Source organism: Mirounga angustirostris, unplaced genomic scaffold (genome assembly GCF_029215605.1).
Source record: "Mirounga angustirostris isolate CCGP_5_RB_7025 unplaced genomic scaffold, mMirAng1.0.hap1 SCAF_2, whole genome shotgun sequence".
In the NCBI taxonomy this organism is placed as follows: domain Eukaryota; kingdom Metazoa; phylum Chordata; class Mammalia; order Carnivora; family Phocidae; genus Mirounga; species Mirounga angustirostris.
This window is the reverse complement of record NW_026991710.1, coordinates 35,721,292-35,741,874: the sequence shown is the minus strand read 5'-3', so window position 1 is coordinate 35,741,874 and position 20,583 is coordinate 35,721,292. Positions and strand designations below refer to the sequence as shown.

The 20,583-nt window shown below is 38.0% G+C and overlaps 1 protein-coding gene across 35 annotated transcripts in view; it reads right to left on the bottom strand.

Moving 5' to 3' along the window:
- Positions 1 to 19,647: 19,647 nt before the first annotated feature.
- GRXCR1 (glutaredoxin and cysteine rich domain containing 1) overlaps positions 19,648 to 20,583 on the bottom strand; it is a 309,082-nt gene continuing 308,146 nt past the window's right edge. For 34 of the 35 annotated variants that reach the window (XR_010409369.1, XR_010409353.1, XR_010409355.1 and 31 more), the window contains one exon: positions 19,811 to 19,948. Coding sequence is in view for 1 of the 35 variants with exons in the window: in XM_045881227.3 (XP_045737183.1) it covers positions 19,769 to 19,948 (180 nt within the window). In the remaining 34 variants the exon portion in view is untranslated. Of the gene's footprint in view, positions 19,949 to 20,583 lie in introns of all 35 variants that reach the window. The other variant, XM_045881227.3, reaches the window with a different exon arrangement.

Here is a 20,583-nt window from a genome sequence, read left to right as displayed (position 1 = left end):
GGAAAAAAGTTATGAATATAACTACATGTTTTGATTCTCAATCAATGTTTCCTGTAACTTAGGCAGATATTACACCACAAATTCTAAGTCATCCTCACTTATCAAAAATTCAGACACTGACTTTTTAGATACTTTATTTTTCAAACTACTAGGGAAGTGTTCAGGATATCATCAAGCGGCACATTTTTAGCAAATACTCTAGTTCATCACTTGGCTCTTCTTAAGACAACAGTTTGAGGAGGAAGAAAACATGAAAAAATAAATCAAAGTTTTCTATTCCCATGCTCTGAACTATGAGCAATGAAAAATGATGGCAGGTGGCTGTCATCTCAGAAGAAGTGAAACAAAACTGAGAGTCCATTAGAGAAGAATTAGAGATTCATCCCCCTCAAACTATATTTAAGCTCTGAATATAAGAGGCAACAAGAATTTCAAAAGAAAGCCTATGTCTACATTAGATCTCAGAAGATGTTTTACTAAAAACTTACCATCAATTTCCTTGTCAAAATTATCTACTCATGTGGGTTTTGTTCAGATCTCAGAATGTCAAATCCTCCATAGTGTGTTTGAGCTCATAACCTATAGTGTCACCCAGAAAAAAAAAATCTAGAAATACTAGCAGGCTTTGTGTTAGGACTTCCTAAGCAAGGAAGAATTGATAGAATTATTTGGAATAACATAGTACAAATGCAGTCTGAGAAAGTATATGACAGGGGTAGGGGATGTATTTACACATGTTGTGAATTTTTGTTCATATTTCTTTCATTGGATCATTATTTTTGAAAATCACTGAATAATTTAGTTTAAAACCTCTTTCAAAGCTGTCAGATGGAATGTCAGCACTAATAGAATCTACCAAGTAATATCTAAGTTTTATGTCACTTTTCTTTAATAAGCACAGCTAGATAATTAGAAGAAGCACAGAGTAATGGCATTCCAGTTTTCTTTTTATTTTAAGGTCTATTTTCTTTGAATAATGATGAATATCTTTCACAGCATCTCATGGATTTCAGATTAAGAATCAAGATTCAATTAAGATTAAGAAGCAAACACTTCACACTTTGAACCAATGCACTATGAACCAGTGAGAAAAATATTAACACACTTATACAACAATAAACTCCAAAGATAAGTCAGATATTCTATAATTCAACTTAACATTCATTATATGATGATGGGATGTCAATTTCGAACATTCCAGAAGGTATGAGCTCTACTGAGTAGCGCTGAAGTTTCCAGTACCTGAATAGAAAAATGGAAGGGATAGAATATTGGTGAATATGCTCTAGTATGAAGAAAGTAATCCAGAGCATCAGAAACCGCAAAATACATAGGTTATAATTGTATTTCTGATGCTACTTAAAACATATATGGAAAGGTCATAGAAGTAGTTTGTTTCTTTTGTTTTGTAAACAAAAGGTCTCTAATTTCATCCTAATATTTTTCAATAATCTTTCATGAATATTCTAATGAGCTTCATGTATTTGTTCCCTTTTAGTATCTCTGTGGAATTTGGAATGCACATCGCATTTTTTCCATACACAACATCAGGGACCAGTTGGCAAATAAGAGGGAGAATTCATTCTCTCTGAAGAACAAAAAAAGTTTAGATGTAGACTGATGCCATGTGTGGGAAATTCTAAGTAATGCCTAAACAACTTTTCATTTATAATCTGAACTGTGATTGCCTTACCTCTAATTATTTTTTTTTAAGATTTTATTTATTTATTTGGGAGAGAGAGAGTGAGCACAAGCAGGGGGAGTGGCATAGGCGGAGGGAGAAGCAGGCTCCCCACTGAGCAGGGAGCCCAATGCAGGACTCGATCCCAGGACCCTGAGATCATGACCTGAGCCAAAGGCAGACGCTTAACTGACTGAGCCACCCAGGCATTCCACCTTACCTCTATTTAGAAAAGTAATAATTTTTTCAAACCATGAAATAAAATTTCGGAGTGAATCACTACTTCTACATATACACTTTTCAATTCATGTTGTTATAGATGCACTCCTGTCTATAAAATATTTATATTGTTTTCAGGAAGGTAGTATATACCAAATATTATTGGCAAGAATTTCATCTGCCCTATTATGAAGAAAAAAAAAAAACATGGAATTTAGCCAAGGGCTTTATGAAGATGAGAATATTACCAGTTGGTCCAGGCTTTTCCTTAAATCCAATGATTCCATGGGTAGAGCTTTAGGTGGTTAAAAGATTCCTCTAATACTTTGCATTCACTTGGTGATGGGTCTTCAGAAGCCTCATCACTACCATCCAGGGATAATTTTGAAAAGAATTTAATCTCTGTATATTTCATAGAGCCTTTCTGGCCACTAGATCTACTGAGGGGTAATTACATTTGGAATGAGAAAATGGATAAATGTGTTAACTCCTTGAGTGTGGTTTACCCTCCTCTTTCTGAGTCCTTGAGCACTGCTCAGAATAGAATGGGGAAGAATACGGGGAGAAACCTGAAATTCCTCAATCTGACAACAAATGTAGTTATTTGCATAGCTGGGACACATGTCAGGTCACTGAACTTCATTTACTCTTCTTCCTCTGTGGGAAACAGAACACCACAACAACCACTGGTTCATGTTCGCTCAGACTCCGAGATCTCTGAGAAAACTCGAGATTGCAGGGTTAAAAATAACCCGAAAGGATCAGAGTGAAATGCCCTTGGGACGTGTGTGGTCAGTTCTAAAGTAGCAGCAGAAGATGTTTTGTAGATAAGAAGCCAGCTGTAAACCTCACACTGTGCACTCCCCTCTTTGTTCCCTTGTCCTGTAAATAGCACACTGGGCACTCCCCTCTTTGTTCCTTTATTCTGTTTTAAAGATTCTTACGCGCTTGACTAATCCTGTATACATGGAAGAATGTGCCTTACTACACCCCTGCTGTAAACCATTATAGATCTATATCGCTGTAGAAGGTATATAAGAGGGTGGAAAATAAACCTTGGCACCTCGGGCTGTTAGCTCGGGGTCCCCTGTTCCTCACTATCCTGTCGTCTCTTTTCCTCAGTTCCTTCGCCGCCCCAGGTCCCCGGCTCTCTGAGGTCCACATTCCTCTACCTCCTTATAAGAAGATTTGAATGGGACTAAAAAGAAGCAAATGATTCATTTACAGATTTTGACCAGTTGCAGTCAGAATCAATTCCTTGGCTCTTCTGACTTGATATGTTTCTCTACTTAACAGAGTTGGGTGGCAAGAGATGTAAAAATGCATCAGCAATCAGATAGCCACTCAGCAATTATTAGTTAGGAATATAGTGTAAGTTAAGCCTCATGCTTAGCATTGACAATACAAAGGTTAAAATATATTACTAATACCAACAAGAAGGTTGCTGTCTATTCAGAATATTCCATGAGCTTACCAATCAATCAACCATTTTCAGTGCCGAATTATATAAATATATATCTAGAAAAATCAAGTGAATCAATTTTAGTATTTTAAGAATCAGTAATGGAGTTCAAAAAATGGCCAATACAAAATACCAAAGAAAATTGCATATAAATCACTCAGAAATACAATTGGAAAACGTAATCATTCATCATAATAACTCTAACAAAAGAAAGGAGGAGGATACATAAAACTAATTCTTCCATAATTGGGGCGCCTGGGTGGCTCAGTTGGTTAAGTGTCGACTCTTGATTTTGGCTCAGGTCATGATGTCAGGGTTGTGAGACCAAGCCCTGTGTGGGGCTCCACACTGGACATTAAGCCTGCTTAAGATTCTCTCCCTCGCCCTCTGCCCCTTTCCCACCACTTTCTCTTTCCCTCTCTAAAAAAAAAAAAAAAGTAATTCTAGCATAATTAAAAAAGCAAAAAGTGTAGAATAAATAACAATAATTCTAACAAAATATTTAAATTACCTACATGAATAAATAAAATTTTACTGAATTACATATTTTAATAAATTTATTCAATAAATATTTACTGAATTTTTATACATAACTGTCATTATTCTAGCATCTTGGGATAATGAAGTGAACAAAATCCATGCCCTAATAACAACTAAATATATACTACAATGCCAGTTACCAATAAGTGTTATGAAGAAAAGCAAAGTGGGAAACAATACAGGAGTTGGGAAGGTGATAGTTTAAATAGGATAGTCAGGAAAGCTCTCTCTGGTTGAGGTGACATTTAAGCCAAACTCAAATAAAATGTTGAAGAGATAGTTCTATGTTTCTTGATCTGAAAATTAAAAATTAGCTAGAAGAAATATACATACAGAAAGATACAGAGTGATGTTAGCAAGATGGCAGAACAGGAATTTCCATCACTTGTCCCCTCACAGAAACATCAATTTGAACAACTATCCATGCAAAAAATACCTTCACAAGAACTAAGGATTCCAGGTGAGGGATTACAGCACCTGGATGGAGCACAGAAATAAGAAAGACACATTGAAGAGTGTAGGAAGGACAGCTTCACATTACCTGCGTCACCTTTCCCCCAAGCCCAGGCAGTGAAGCACCAAGGGAGATACCCTCCCTGTGAGTTGAGAGAAAAAGAGTGAAGCGAACACCTGGCTTCTCCATGGACCTCAACCTCCAGACCCTCCTTCAATGCCAGGCCAGCTCCACAGCCCTAGGCTCCCAGTCCACCCCAGTGCCAGAACAACCTCTGTGGCCCAAAGTACCAGCAAACCAAGAGTCCAGGTCCTCTCCTGTGGACCCAGAGTCTAGGACTACCCCTGTGCACCCAGCTCCAGATCAGTCTTCACAGCGTCAGGGCCAGGTCTGTGGCCAAGGAATCAGGAAACAAACCTGCCCTGGCAATAAGCCAGCCTCCTAAAGACCCAGGTCTCAGGCCTGCTTCCATGGACTTAGGTGCCAGGCCAGTCCCAGACTCAGGACAAGCTCATCCCCAGGGACCCAGGCACTACACATGCCCGGGATCAGGTTGGCCCTCATGGACCCAGGCTTAAGGCTTCACTCATGGACACAGTCTCCAGGCCTACCCCCATGAAGCAAAGCTCCAGGCTGGACTCTGTGAACCCAGGCACTAGGCCTGCCTACCTGCTGACCCAAGCAATGTAATTTTATCAAAATTCCAATGCGTGTTTTTACAGAAATAGAAAACAACAATCCTGAAATTCACGAAAGGAACCAAGTAGCCAAAGCAATCTTTAAGAAGGAAGAACAAAACTGAAAGTATCATAGTACCTGATTTCAAAATATACTACAAAGCTATAGCAAACAAAACAGCATGAAACTGGCGTAAGAGCAGACTTACAGAGCAGTGGAACAGAATAGAGAGCCCAGAAATAAATCCACACATGTATGGTCAATTAATCTTCAACAAAGATGCCCCAAGCACACAATGGAGAGAGGATAGTGTCTTCAACAAATGCTGTTGGGAAAATTAGATAGCCACATGCAGAAGAATGAAATTGGACCTTTCTGTCACTCTATATACAAAAAATCAACTCAGAATGAATCAAAGACTTAAATGTAAGACTTACAACTGTAAAACTATTAGGGAAAAAGCTTCTTGACATTGGTCTGGGCAATGATTTTTTTTTGGATATGACCCCAAAATCCAGGCAACAAAAGAAAAAATAGACAAATGGGACATGATCAACCAAAAAGCTTCTGCACGACAAAAGAAACAATAAACAGAGCAAAGAGACAACCTCTGGAATGGGAGAAAATATTTGCAAACCATACATCTGATAGGTTAATATCCAAAACATATAAGCAACTCAAGTAACTCAATGCAAGAAAACAAATAACCTGATTAAAAAATGGACAAAGGACCTGAGTAGACATTTTTTTTTTCCAAAAGAAGACATACAAATGTCCACCAGGTGCATTAAAAGGTACTCAATATCACTAAAATCGGGAAAAGACAAGTCAAAAATCACAATATATCACCTCATTTTTGTTAGAATGGCTATTATTAAAAAGACAAGAGACAACAAGTGTTGACAAGGATGTGGAAAAAAGTGAACCCTTGTGCACTGTTGGTGAGAATGTAAGTTGGTGTAGTCATTTTATGGAAAACAGTATGGAGGCTCCTCAAAAAATTAAAAATGGAATTACTATTTGACCCATCAATCACTTCTGGATATATATCCAAAGGAAATGAAATCAGTGTCTAGAAGAGATATCCATGCTCTCATGTTTACTGCAGCATTATTCACAGTACCAAATATGGAAACAACCTATGTGTCCATCAATGTGTGAATGGTTAAAGAAATGGTACATGCATATACAACGAAGTGTTATTTAGCCTTTAAAAAGGAAATCCTGTCATTCACAATGATATGGATGGACCTGGAAGACATCATGCTAAGTTAAATAAGTCAGTCACAGAAAGACAAATACTGTTTCCTATCACTCACATTTGAGACCTAAAAAAGTTGAACTCCTAGACACGGAGAGTAGAATGATGGCTGCCAGAACCTGGGGGTTTGGGGAAATGGGGAGATGTTGGGGAAAGGGCATAGAGTTTCAGTTATGCAGGATGAATAAATTCTGGAGATCTAATATACAACATAGTGACTCTAGTTAATAATACTACACTGTATACTTGAAATTTGCCAAGAGACTAGATCTTTAAATGTTTTTATCACACGTACATGCACACACATGAGTACAAAGATAGCTAAATGAGGTATTTAAAACCAGTTAATTAGTTTGATTATGGTAATCATTTTACAATGCATACACATATCATAACATAACATTGTACAATGTAAATATATACAATTTTTATTTGTAAATTATACTTGCATAAAGATGGAAATAAAAAAGAATGATCCAAATGTTCACAGTTCATACAAATATAGGTGAAAAGTTCTGAAGGAAATAACATCAACGTGTGCATTTGTGCTGGTTTTTTTCCTTTAGTTTTATCTTTATTTTATTAAAAAAACAATGGTCATGTATAAATTTAATATTCAGAAGTTAGTAATTATATGCACTGAAAATCACTCCTGCAACTCAGATATGCAAAGAAAATGTGCTGGCATAAAAGCCTACTGTAACATTACTTTGATTTTACCAAGCAATTGCTCAAATAAGCATCTTCCATATCAGCAGGGAGTAAATATCTCTCACTTGAGAATTTTTTTAAGCCCTTGGATTTTCCAAAATTCTGGGGAGACCCTGGTTTCCTGAGCTAATATCTGATCATTCCACTGGGGGCATGATTCTCACAGCCACAGGTCAGTGCTGAAGATACATCCCGCACAGTCTCAGGACTGGTGCTTGTCACTTCTTAGCGGGGGACACTTCTTAATCCAGATTCCTGTCCAGGATACAGTAAAGGAACCAGCTCTATTCTTTTTAGTTCACACTCTCATTTCCAGGCCCTGTTCTCCAAAGCACAACGATAAACTAGCCTACTGTTTAAAAAGCTTTTCTCATTAGCTACATGCTATTCTGAAACTATCGCCCCCCACAAGGACCCACACATCTTTGATTCTAGCTCAGGTTACTGCTAGACCCCAAAATGAAATTATAGCTGCATTAGGGAAGGAATGAAACTGACCCAGAAACAGAGACAATGACTGACAATGATTGATGAGTTTTTAATATGAATTTAAATATGGACTCAGTTATAAAATTAATTACCAACTCCACACTCTGCACAATAATAGGGGAAGGTGAGGGGAGAGAAAAGACAGAGGTTAATGGATACATATAGAGATAATGGAGAAAGTTATAAGATATCGATAGTTACCATGATACCTATTTCTACAACGGGTCATCACACTTGGTGTGTATTTCCAAATTTCTTGCTCATGTTATTCCGTGTTAAATCTGCCCTTTGTCAACACCTCAGTGGACTAGGTTCTTTTCCTATAGGGTGACCCAAAACTTTCTTTGCAGGTTATCTTACCTTCTAGTTGTTCTACTTTTATTACAGGACTGTAATCCTCCATTAACCTTTATCAGTGGGTTACTTCTAGTTACTAGAAGAAATGTCCTGAGTTCCAGATATCCTCCTTCTTGAATACATGGTTTAGCCCTCATACTATTCTCCATTGATAAACAAGATCAATAAGTCAGCCAAAGAGTAACTTATTTTTCTGTAGGTTTGGTGTCATCAGAAGCTAAAAATGGCCTCATGGAAATCTCAACTTTCAGTTCAAAAGACCATTGTTTGGGTCCAGATGCCAGCACACCTTCTCTGAATGCTAAGCTTTTAATAGTGTAACATCATGGGGCTAGAGGTGAAAATATTTTGAGCTAAAGCTTTAAGAGTAATATTTACAGGATCCATTCCTACTTCTACCTCTTAGTTCCCAGATTCATATATTCCTTTTTTATGTATTCTGATTATTAGAAACAAAACAACCCAGCACCGTACACTGTCATTGGTTAAAAGTATATACCACACCCTAAATTCTTGAGTTATTATTTCCCACCCCATCACTTCTCTTAATATATAATCACTTTACTTTTCCAAACCAATCTTTCATGGAATAAATAACTTGACTGAAAAAGTATTCATTGCCTCCAGGATGAATACAAAGTTTTGTGCTTTTCAAAGCTTTTCACAACCAATTTCTAAACTATCTCTAATCTTACGTGGCAGGTACTGAAATAAATACTTTAATTCTCCCAACAACCCTATAAGTTAGGTATTAGTGATACTCCCATTTTGCAAATAAAATTAAGGCACACAAAGTGTTAAGAAAATTGCCTAAGTTCACACAGCTGGTAAATATCAGAACTGGGGTTCAAAACCAGATAGTCAGAATCCAGAGCCTGTGCTCCTAACCACAGTGACACATTGCCTAGCATCATCATCTTTGGGGTGACTTGGAACATGTAATGAATGTTTGCCATCTGCCAGGCATAGTGTGAGCATGGGCCACGACTTCCGTCTGTAACTTGGCTAATAGAAATCCTAGCTAATGTCAAAGCCACTGCTTCAAGCTAAGTCCCCCAAGAAGGCTTCCACGTTCACATATTCTGCTCATTTGAGCTACTTAGAATAGTGTCCTTACCAGACATCTGAAAACCAATAATTTCGCGATAGAATTTGTGTCCTATTTATCTATGACACGTCTTATCTCCCCAGTCATGGTAAGGGCAAAGCCACATTATACTCATCTTTGTATCCCTCACAATGCCTGGTACATTTCTTGACTGAGAGTCACATGCTTAGTTTGGGATCCAGAAACTCAGGGAGTTTTCTCCAATTACTTCCCAATTCCTATTTCTGCAAACGTGGAAGGAGACTGAAGTGGGAAGAGGACAAGTTTGGTGGAGGAAACGCAGCTACTGCTAGCCGTTCACGTATTTATAACAACACAGGCTTCAGAGGAACTACTGGGAAAAAAAAACAAAAAAACATGAAGAGTACAGACAATTTTACCTTAGGGAAGAATGTTCTGAAAAACAGATATATTTCTCTTTCTTAAGAATGAAACCTGCTGTAATATTTCCGAGCCAGCACCCAAAAATGTGACAGAAAATATATTGACAATTCTGTCTCCAGGTAAACTCTACAGCAGACAGCAAACTCCTCAAAATAGACCTCTAAAGGTCAAAGCCAATATGTAAACTTCAGAGCAATGAAGTGGCATCTGCTTCTCCGGGGGCCTTTTCGGGCTTCCCGGTGGCTTTATTCAGCAAACGTGAAGCAATACACAATATATGCAACATGTGGACCAGTCAGCAATGTGTAAAAAAAATTAAAAGATCACTATTTCCAGAAGTCTTTACATTTTTCTTTTATTGTAATAAATAAGCACTCTTTCCAGATTTTCACACCACCACTTTCCAGATTTTGCCCATGTTTTGCTTTCTATCACCTCGATTTTGGGTCCTCAGATAACATCAATTTTGATATTCCTCAAGCAAGGTTGCAGAGAGAAAAGGGTTAAGATCACAGAAAATAGAGAGAAAAAGTGAGAAGAGTGCAGAATGCCAACTGGGGCAGGTGCGGTGCGGAGAATCAATATGGATTTTCCAGATATTGATTAATATTAAGAGTAGTCTTCAGTTTTGCTGCATATAGGTGATGCTTTCAGGACATCTTATATTCTTTTATGAGAGCTATATTCCCATTCAAAGTCACCTTGCCACCAAATCGTGCATTTTGAGTTTTTCAGTGTGTTCTGTGCTAAGTTTAACGGAAGAGTTCAGAAAGTTCAGAATGGGACCAGAACAAGACGTTTCCATCAGAATGAGTGATCCCTCTTTTCTTGGAAGAACTGCGCTTTGAGGCATGGATACCTCCCCAGAGTAAAACAAAAGCTTAGTCTCATCAAGGAACTTCCAAGAGGCCAGTGGTTCTTTGAAGATTGCTTCCAGTAAAGCTCAGGTCCCTTGCAGCTGCATGTTCTATGAGACTCTCCCTCTGTTTTAAAAGTGTTATTTTTAAAAATTTTAATATAAATTATACATAAGATGTACAACATGATGATTTGCTATACATATACATAGTGAAAGGATTAATACAGCCAGGCTAATTAACATATCATCTCCTCACATAGTTACCTCTGCCTGTGTGTGTCCAAGAAAGCACCTGAAATCTACTCTCTTAACAAATTTCTAGTATTCAGTGCATTAGTATTAACTATAGTCGTCAGGATGTGCATGAGATCCCTAAGACTTACTGGTCCTACAGAATGAAACTTTGTATCTTCTAACACCTCTTTTCCCCACCACCCCTACCTTGCTAACCACCATTTTACTCTCTGCTTCTATGCGTTCCTTTTTTTTTTAGATTCCACACCTAAGAGAGATCATGCAGGGGACATTACGCTAAGTGAAATAAGCCAGACACGGAAAGAGACTGTCTCTCAGGGAGGCAGGTGTGGGAGTCTTCCAGGCTTGCAGAGAGCAACATGTCTTCCAGAGGAATTGGGTCTCTGGTCAAACGCCGCAGGTCAAACACAGCCTGCCTTAGAAATGCTGGTAGCTAAGCGATAGCAGCTGCTGTTAAGCCTGAAGGGTGGTGAGGAAGGTAATGGTAAATAACCTTGAGCATATTATCAACAGCGCCTGGGTTACTGTGGAGGTCACATCAGTTAGCTAAAGCTTTTTTTAGGCAAGTTCCACTTCACCTACGCTCCAGGTTGGCAGATGCTCCCCATTCCCTCTGTAATACATTCCTTCTGATGCCTTCTCCCTGCTGATGCTTGCAACCAGGAGAAACACTCCTACCAGCGGACAAATAGATCTCCCAGGAATCAGTTGTTTCTTCCCAAATCTGTTAGATTTCTAGTTGCATTAGTAATTATATATATAATTGTATAACTAAATCACATGAATTTTAATTAAGTGAAATAGTTTGTTATTCCTCAATGTCACGTGGACCGGTTAACTATGAGAGCAAAGAGAAAGATGTTTACGAAAACGAAGTTTAATGCCTTTAGAAATAACTTTATAAACTCAAGTACTAAAAAAATATGTATTATCAAATTCTTGTGGGTGAGGAAACTACAAAAGATCAGGAGAAAAAATCCCCCAAATCTAAAAGGATATTACATTCAGACTACTTGCCCAAATAGTCTTCACATTTTCACTCCACTTTAAAGAAAGCCAGACTGACTTCTTTATTGGGTGTGAGGTTTGTGCATGAAAGACCAGTCAAAACCCTAATCAATATACCAATAATTTAGCCTTTTTAAAAAAGACCTTGGGATGACAAGAAGATTAAAAAACAAATATGCATTTATATTTATTAGGTAGGTATTATTTTATTTTTAAGACCTCCCCACCACCCTTTAATCTTGGTTAAAAATATTTTCATGGACCATCCTAGCCCTGATGGTATCACTATGTATCCTTAGCCAACAACCAGCATTGCCTGGCTTTTGAAATACATGGAGAATTGCAGGTAAGAATGTATGAAATTCTAACAGCGTAAGAGCATGGGGCAGACTTTTCATTCCTATTCTATTGCTTGTGTAGGTGTTTATCTTTGAGCAGGTTTGTTATTTGCTTCATTGATTTCCCACTTTATACCAGAAATAAAGCCAGCTCACAAGGACACTTAAGATAACACCACAAATTAATATAAATTTCAAGACTTTAGGAAAATTAATTAACATTCTGAATCAGTTTCTTCACAGTATGGTAAAGAATAAGTAAGACACCTTCTAAAAACCCAAGCACACTGAAGGTGCCCAATAAATGTTAGCTCATTTCCTTACCTGGTTAATAAAAAGATATACGTTGATACATAAATTTATGGTAATTATGAGGCTGTTCTATGCTTCTGTGTAGTGCTTTGTGTTTTTAAAATAGGTATACTTTCCTATATATTCTAATTAATTGCCCAGAAAAACAATGTGGGATAAATATAGCAGGTATAATGATCTCCTACTTACATTTTATAAAACTGAAATGGATAGACGTGAAACTTCTAAATCAAGTTCTTTCAGAAAGTTAACATAAGTTTATGTTTAAATAAGCCTATTTATGAGCCTATTACTCTCATTAACTTCCACAACCCTATGAGATGTCTGAGCTGGTTTTTTATTTTTAATTTCATTACTCTTCCATAATGTTCTTCTTTAGAGGCTCACAAATAATCAGCAGAAAACATAACACTTTAATTCCATGCCAATGCATGAAAAAAAGAATAAGAGATAGAAACAAAAACAAATTCCTCCTGAATACAATTGAAAGAGAGCTTTTGTCTGAGATAGGGCCTGAAAATCAGAATCCCCTGTACTATTCTAATTCTCCCTCCTGGTTATGCCCCAGACAAGGAGGATGTGGGGACTATGGTTGGATTTGCAGACACATAGCCAGTGCCAGAGTAGTCAGGAAATTTCTGGATAAGCCCTACTGCTTCAAAGGTTCTCAGAGACATGTTGGAGCTGTGATGAGAATTTGTTCAATGATTGGAGAAACTCTTCCCCCTTTCCTGACAGAAGAGAAATCTACTCTCAACTAGCAATAATTTGCACCACTGTCTTATTCTGGTCTGGCCATATTTAATTTCCTCTTTTTTGCCCCTTCCTTCCCATGAGGTAACTGTTCTATAGATTGATTTTGTCCTAATCTATAGCTTCATATAAGTGGAATCACATAGTATATATTCTTCATGTCTGGCTTAGTTTATTCACATAATGTTTTTGAGATTCATCCATGTTATTGCTAGAATCAATAGTTCGGTCATTTTTATTACTAGGTAGTATGCCCCGGTATTAATATACCCATGATTTTCTTATTAATTCTCCTGTCAGTCGGCATCTTGCTTTTTGCCTATTATGAATATAGAGTCCATGAAACTCATACACAATGTGGACATAGGTTTTTTTATTTCTCTTGAATAAATAACTAGGAGTAAAATTATTGAGCATGCAATTACCTTTATTAGAAACCGTCAAATGGTTTTTCTAACTGGTCGCACCAATTAACATTCTCATTAGTGATGTGTAAGAGATCCAGTTGTTCCATATCTACGCCAACACTTTAGATCTTCAGGCTTTTAAAAGGTTAGCTATTCTTTTTTTTTTTTTTAATATTGATTTTGTTTATTTGAGAGAGAGAGAAAGAGAGCACAAGCACAAGCAGGGGGAGGGGCAGAGGGAGAGGGAGAAGCAGGCTCCCCGCTGAGCAGGGAGCCCAACATGGAGCTTGATCCCAGGACCAAGCAGAAGACCAAGATCACGACCTGAGCAGAAGGCAGACACTTAACCTACTGAGCCACCCAGGCACCCCTAAAAGTTTAGCTATTCTAAATATGATATAGTAATGCTGCATTGTAGTTTTAATTTGCATTCCCCCAATGACTAATATGTATATTTCCCCTTGTTTTCAGCCACCCATTCGTCTTCTTTTGTGAAGTGCCCACTTCTTTATTAGATTGTCTTTAATAGTGATTTTTCAGAGTTCTTTTGATATCCTAAATATAAGTCCTTGGACAGATATTTGTACTGTAAATATTTTCTCCCATTGTGGCCCCCCCTCTTCATTTCTTTTTATGAGGAGATTTTAATTAAGTCCGACTTACCATTTTCTATAGTTAGGTGTCTTGTGACTTATTCAAAACATCTTTGCCGACCCCGAGACTGTAAAGATAGTCTCCCGCTTTAGCGTTAACATTTTGATCAGAGTTTGTCCGTCTTGACACTATTGACATTTCAGACTGGAGAGTCCTTTATTGAGGAGTGGGGTTATCTTGTGTTTTGTAGGATATTTAGCAGCATCCACGGCTTCTAGCTACTAGATGCCAGTAGCAGGAGTGGTGGCAATGGTAGTAGTAGTAGCTTTCAAGGTCGCTTTTTTGCATATGGGAATCTAATAGTTGCAGCATTATTTGTCAAAAAGACATTCCATTCCGCATTGCCTTGACTTGGCATCTTTCTTGAAAATCAATTGACCTTACTGTGTGCGTCTATTTGTCCATTCTCTATTCTATTTCACTGGTCTATTTGTTTATTTTACTCTACTTATTAAAAATTTTCTTGAATACCCTAGATTGTTTGCATTTTTATATATATTTAAAATTATTGGTCAAATTCTACAAAAAATTTTAGTTGAGGATTTTAGTTGAGATTGCACTGAAACTATAGATACCTTTAAAATGTCACCTTCCAATCCAAAACGTGGTATATTTCCTCATGTATTCTATAATTTCTCAGCAAAATTTATTGTAGTTTTAAAAGTTGGATATTCATCTTTTCTGATGGCTGAGTAATATTCCATTGTAGATATGGACCACATCTTCTTTATCCATTCATCTGTTGAAGGGCATCTCTGCTCTTTCCACAGTTTGGCTATTGTGGACATTGCTGCTATGAACATTGGGGTGCATATGGCCCTTCTTTTCACTACATCTGTGTCTTTGGGGTAAATACCCAGTAGTGCAATTGCTGGGTCATAGGGTAGCTCTATTTTTAAATTTTTGAGGAACCTCCACACTGTTTTTCAAAGTGGCTGTACCAACTTGCATTTCCACCAACAGTGTAAGAGGGTTCCCATTTCTCCACAACCTCTCCAACATTTGTTGTTTCTTTCCCTATCCATTTTTGCCATTCTAACTGGTGTAAGGTGGTATCTCAATGTGCTTTTGATTTGGATTTCCATGATGGCTAATGATGATGAACACTTTTTCATGTGTCTGTTAGCCATTTGTATGTCTTCTTCAGAGAAGTGTCTGTTCATATCTTCTGCCCACTTTTTGACTTATTTGTTTTTTGGGTGTTGAGTTTGAGAAGTTCTTTATAGATCTTGGATACCAGCCCTTTATCTGTAGTGTCATTTGCAAATATCTTCTCCCAATCTGTGGGTTGCCTCTTTGTTTTGTTGACTGTTTTCTTTGCTGTGCAGAAGCTTTTTATCTTGATGAAGTCCCAAAAGTTCATTTTTGGTTTTGTTTCACTAGCCACTGGAGATGTATCTTGAAAGAAGTTGCTGTGGCCGATGTCAAAGAGGTTACTGCCTATGTTCTCCTCTAGGATTTTGATGGATTCCTGTCTCACATTGAGGCCTTTCATCCACTTTGAGTATATCTTTGTGAATGGTGTTAGAGAATGGTCGAGTTTCATTCTTCTTCATGTGGCTGTCCAATTTTCCCAGCACCATTTATTGAAGAGACTGTCTTTTTTCCATTGCATGTTTTTTCCTGCTTTGTCGAAGATTATTTGACCATAGAGTTGAGGGTCCATATCTGGGCTCTCTATTCTGTTCCATTGGTCTATATGTCTGTTTTTGTGCCAGTACCATGCTGTCTTGGTGATCACAGCTTTGTAATATAGCTTGAAATCGGGCAACGTGATGCCCCCCAGCTTTGTTTTTCTTTTTCAACATTTCCTTGGCTTTTCGGGGTCTTTTCTGATTCCACACAAATTTTAGGATTGTTTGTTCCAGCACTTTGAAAAATGTCATTGGAATTTTGATCAGGATGGCATTGAAGGTATAGATTGCTCTGGGCAGCATAGACATTTTAACAATGTTTATTCTTCCAATCCATGAGCATGGAATATTTTTCCATCTTTTTGTGTCTTCTTCAATTTCTTTCATGAGTGTTCTGTAGTTCCTAGAGTATAGATCCTTTACCTCTTTGGTTAGATTTATTCTGAGGTATCTTATGGTTTTTGGTGCTATTGTAAATGGAATCGTTTCTCTAATTTCTCTTTCTACAGTTGCATTGTTAGTGTATAAGAAAGCAACTGATTTCTGTGCATTGATTTTGTATCCTGCCACATTACTGAATTGCTGGATGAGTTCTAGTAATTTGGGGGTGGAGCCTTTTGGGTTTTCCACATAAAGTATCATGTCGTCTGCGAAAAGAGAGATTTTGACTTCTTCTTTGCCAATTTGAATACCTTTTATTTCTTTTTGTTGTCTGATTGCTGTTGCTAGGACTTCTAGTACTATGTTGAACAATAGTGGCGAGAGTGGGCATCCTTGACGTGTTCCTGATCTTAAGGGAAAGGCTCTCAGCTTTTCCCCATTGAGGATGATATTCGTTGTGGGTTTTTCATAGATGGATTTTATGAACTTGAGGAATGTTCCCTCTATCCCTATACTCTGGAGAGTTTTAATCAGGAAAGGATGTTGTATTTTGTCAAATGCTTTTTATGCATCAATTGATAGGACCATATAGTTCTTCTCTCTCCTCTTATTAATGTGTTTTATCACATTGATTGATTTGCGAATGTTGAACCAACTTTTACATCAACATGGATGGGACTGGAGGAGATTATGCTAAGTGAAATAAATCAAGCAGAGAAAGTCAATTATCACATGGTTTCACTTATTTGTGGAACAGAGGGAATAGCATGGAGGACATTAGGAGAAGGAAGGGAAAAATGGGGGAGGGGAATTGGAGGGAGAGATGGACCATGAGAGACTATGGACTCTGAGAAACAAACAGGGTTTTAGAGGGGAGGGGGAGGGAGGATTGGTTAGACTGGTGATGGGTATGAAGGAGGGCACGTATGCATGGAGCACTGGGTGTTATACGAAAACAATGGATCATGGATCACCACATCAAAAACCAATGATGTATTGTATGGTGACTAACATAACATAATAAAATTTAAAAAAATAAAATTTATTGTAGTTTTAAATGTAGAAATCTTACACATATTTTGTAAAATGTATTCCATATACTTAAAGATGGCTGATAGCATTATAAATTGTATTATTTTAATTTTATATTCTAATTATTTGTTACTTGTGTATTGTATTTCTAATTTTTATAAAATGACTTCAACTCTAACAATTTTTAACTTCACTTTGAAGTTCAGTAATTTGTAGATTTCTTTGGATTTTTTACATGCCAATCATATTGTTTACAAAGAATGAGCCTTATTTTTTCCCAATCTTTATGACTTTTTGTTTTCTTGTCTGTTTCACTGGATAGGACCTTCATCATAATATTGAATAGTAGTGATAAAAGTAGACATTTATGTACTCTTCTTAATCTTAGGGGAAAAGTATTTAATATTTTTACCATTAAGTGTAATGTGAGCTATAGATTTTCATACTCAATGAATTCCTTCTATTTCTTTTTTTTTTTTTTAAGATTTTATTTATTTATTCATAAGAGACAGAGAGAGAGAGAGGCAGAGGGAGAAGCAGGCTCCCCGCTGAGCAGGAAGCCCGATGCGGGACTCGATCCCAGGACCCTGGGATCATGACCTGAGCCGAAGGCAGACGCTTAACCATCTGAGCCACCCAGGCACCCAAATTCCTTCTATTTCTAGTTCAGGTGCTGAGGTTTGCTCTAGCAAGCAGCCAAAGATACCACGATACCATGGAAGCTTTGTTTTTGGTCTTCTAAAGGCTAGGTGTTTTGTTTTTTTCCCTTTTCTTTACAATATAGCCCTTAATCCTTGGTCTTAACTCTAAATATGGGGATTTTCTGGGATTTCAAGGAAACATTGTGTTTACCACTTGAACTCCAAACTCTGACTTTGCAAGATGAGCAGCTGTTTTGGCTAAATTCTGTGCAAACTGGGAAGTGTTTTCAGAGGATAAGCAGGATAAATGTAGATTCATTTGTTTGTTTCCCTTCTTCCAGTGACTGAATCCCTTCCAGTTCCTTTCTGGTTGTAGTCGTTTTCCAATGCCTTTGACAGTTTTTATTTTTCATTATTTTGTTCAAAATAAATGTGCTATGAGTAGGAGGCTTAGCCTGCTATAAACCATTCCACTCTCACTGATTGTCACTCCCCATATTGGATTTCTTACAGTTCCTCAAACACACAACTTTTCTCTGACCTCTGGGTCTCCACAGCCGCTATTCCTTTACCTGGAGCACAGTCACCCTTGCTCCGTGGCTACCTTGTTTCCAATAATCCTTCATGCAAGAGTTGAAACATCGGTTGCTCCACAAAGTTTTTTCTTACCATTTTTTTTTTTTGGTTTTTTGTTGTTTTTTTAAGATTTTATTTATTTATTTGACAGAGAGACAGCACAAGTGGGCAGAGCAACAGGCAGAGGGAGAGGGAGAAGCAGGCTCCCTGCTGAGCAGGGAGCCCGATGCGGGACTCGATCCCGGGACTCCAGGATCATGACCTGAGCCTAAGGCAGTCGCTTAACCGACTGAGCCACCCAGGCGCCCCAACTTGTTTTCTTTTTTTTTTTTTAAGATTTTATTTATTTGCGAGAGAGAGAATGAGAGACAGAGAGCATGAGAGGGAGGAGGGTCAGAGGGAGAAGCAGACCCCCTGCTGAGCAGGGAGCCCGATGCGGGACTCGATCCCGGGACTCCAGGATCGTGACCTGAGCCGAAGGCAGTCGCCTAACCGACTGAGCCACCCAGGCGCCCCTTTTCTTACCCTTTCTAATGCATACAGGTTGGTTCTGCTGCTATAATTCCCGTAGCACAGTGTACCATTTGTGGTATAAGACTCACCTTGCCTATATTTATTGAACACTTTCTTCCTTCTTAGAGTGTGAGCCGCTTGAGAATAGAAACCGTACTTTATACTAAGCCTCACCGATAAGAAAGTACTCGGTAAAGATTATAGCTTTCTACAACGCCACAGTGTAAAATGTTTTGATTACCTTTTCACAAAGATTGCGCAAGTGATTTATTAAAGTCATTCATAACGGAATCCATCAGGATACAGATGCATGTACAAGTAGGCATCAACCAATAATTATAACAAAATTTCTTTTTGTCCACTTTGCTAACATTGACTGTGTGTTCAAACTATGTCCGGCTCAGAAGCACAATAGCACCTTTTTGGAGGGTGTTCAACATCAATAGCACAAAGCAAATATTTAAAAAACTAAGTCCAGATAAGTCTTCTGGTGGCTTTTATATATGTCATCACCAAGAAATCCACCTGATAACATGAATGATTTATCATTCATGTCATGAGCTCCGAGACTGTTTTACAGCTTTAAAAAATTCTACTAAGTATAAATATGATCATATTCTTTTCCACTATCCAGAGCTCTCTTTCTCTCTGTAGCAGAGATACACAGAAATGCGTTATGCATCTCGGGAGTTGGATTAACTCATTCTAGACAAGAGGGTGACACTGCAATAGGCATCATTAGACATATTTTGTCTTCTCTTCAGGAAACCAAACACATTTAACAAATCAGAGTTTGGATATCCTGGAATGCTCCTGGGCACTCCATTAATTTCAAGTAGGAACCAGGGTCTAGCACAGGGCATGGCACATCGTTGTGAAACACACATTTATTTAATAAATCAATGAAAACGGCCACAGCAAAAATTCAAAACAAAGGCAATTACAATAAACAAGGTTTATTGATTAGTCCATAAACATGACCTTTAAAAAAAAAAAAAAGTATAAACCATACAACTGACTTTGGTAAATAAAACAAGGTGCTCCCCGGGTGGGAGGTCCACCTAACCAGCACAGCTCTTACAGCGCTGAAGACCATTCTCATTGCAGGCCGTACACTTCAAAGCTTTGAAAGAGTCTGTAAAGCAGTTTCGAAACACTGACATCTTGCTCCCGTGGCAGACGGAGCACGGAAGAAAGCCAAAGCCTCCACAGGAGGGACACTCATGTGGATGCTGCACTCTCTGTAGAGGGACAGGAGAGGACAGAAAATGCGTTAGCATGAACAACTCAATCAGCCTTCCTGTCATTCTGTATTGTGGATGGTTGTAAAATAATACTGGCATAATATGGCCGTGGACTTGAAATCACCGACCATTTATGCACATTAGACCCAAGGGGAAAGCTCGCTGAAGTTTCCCTTATTATCCCATTGACGGCCGTCAATAGCACAACCTTGGTTTGTGAAGGCTGGTACATTTTAGGTCAAAGGGTCCATATCCCAGGGAATCTATCATATGAAAACACATATTTACAAACCAAGCAATGCAGGAAATGGTTCTTCGCATTAGGGGAAAGTACTGTAGCTTTCCCTTTAGTATCTCTTAACAGTTTTATATCTTTGTTTATAGAAGAGTATCACTAATAGTGAGTCTGGAAAATCAGAAAACTAAAAGCTGAAGAATGGAGAAGCCACTACCAGCTGAAGATTTGTTGTTGTATTGCACATTTGAATAATGCTTTGTTTTTTGAAAAGCACTCTCAAATGCCTTATTGTGTAGAATCTTTCCTTACCCCATCCTTTACACATACAGACACCTTCTATTGCAAAACAGATAATTCAGGCATCTTTACCCTCATTTTATACTTAAGGAAATAG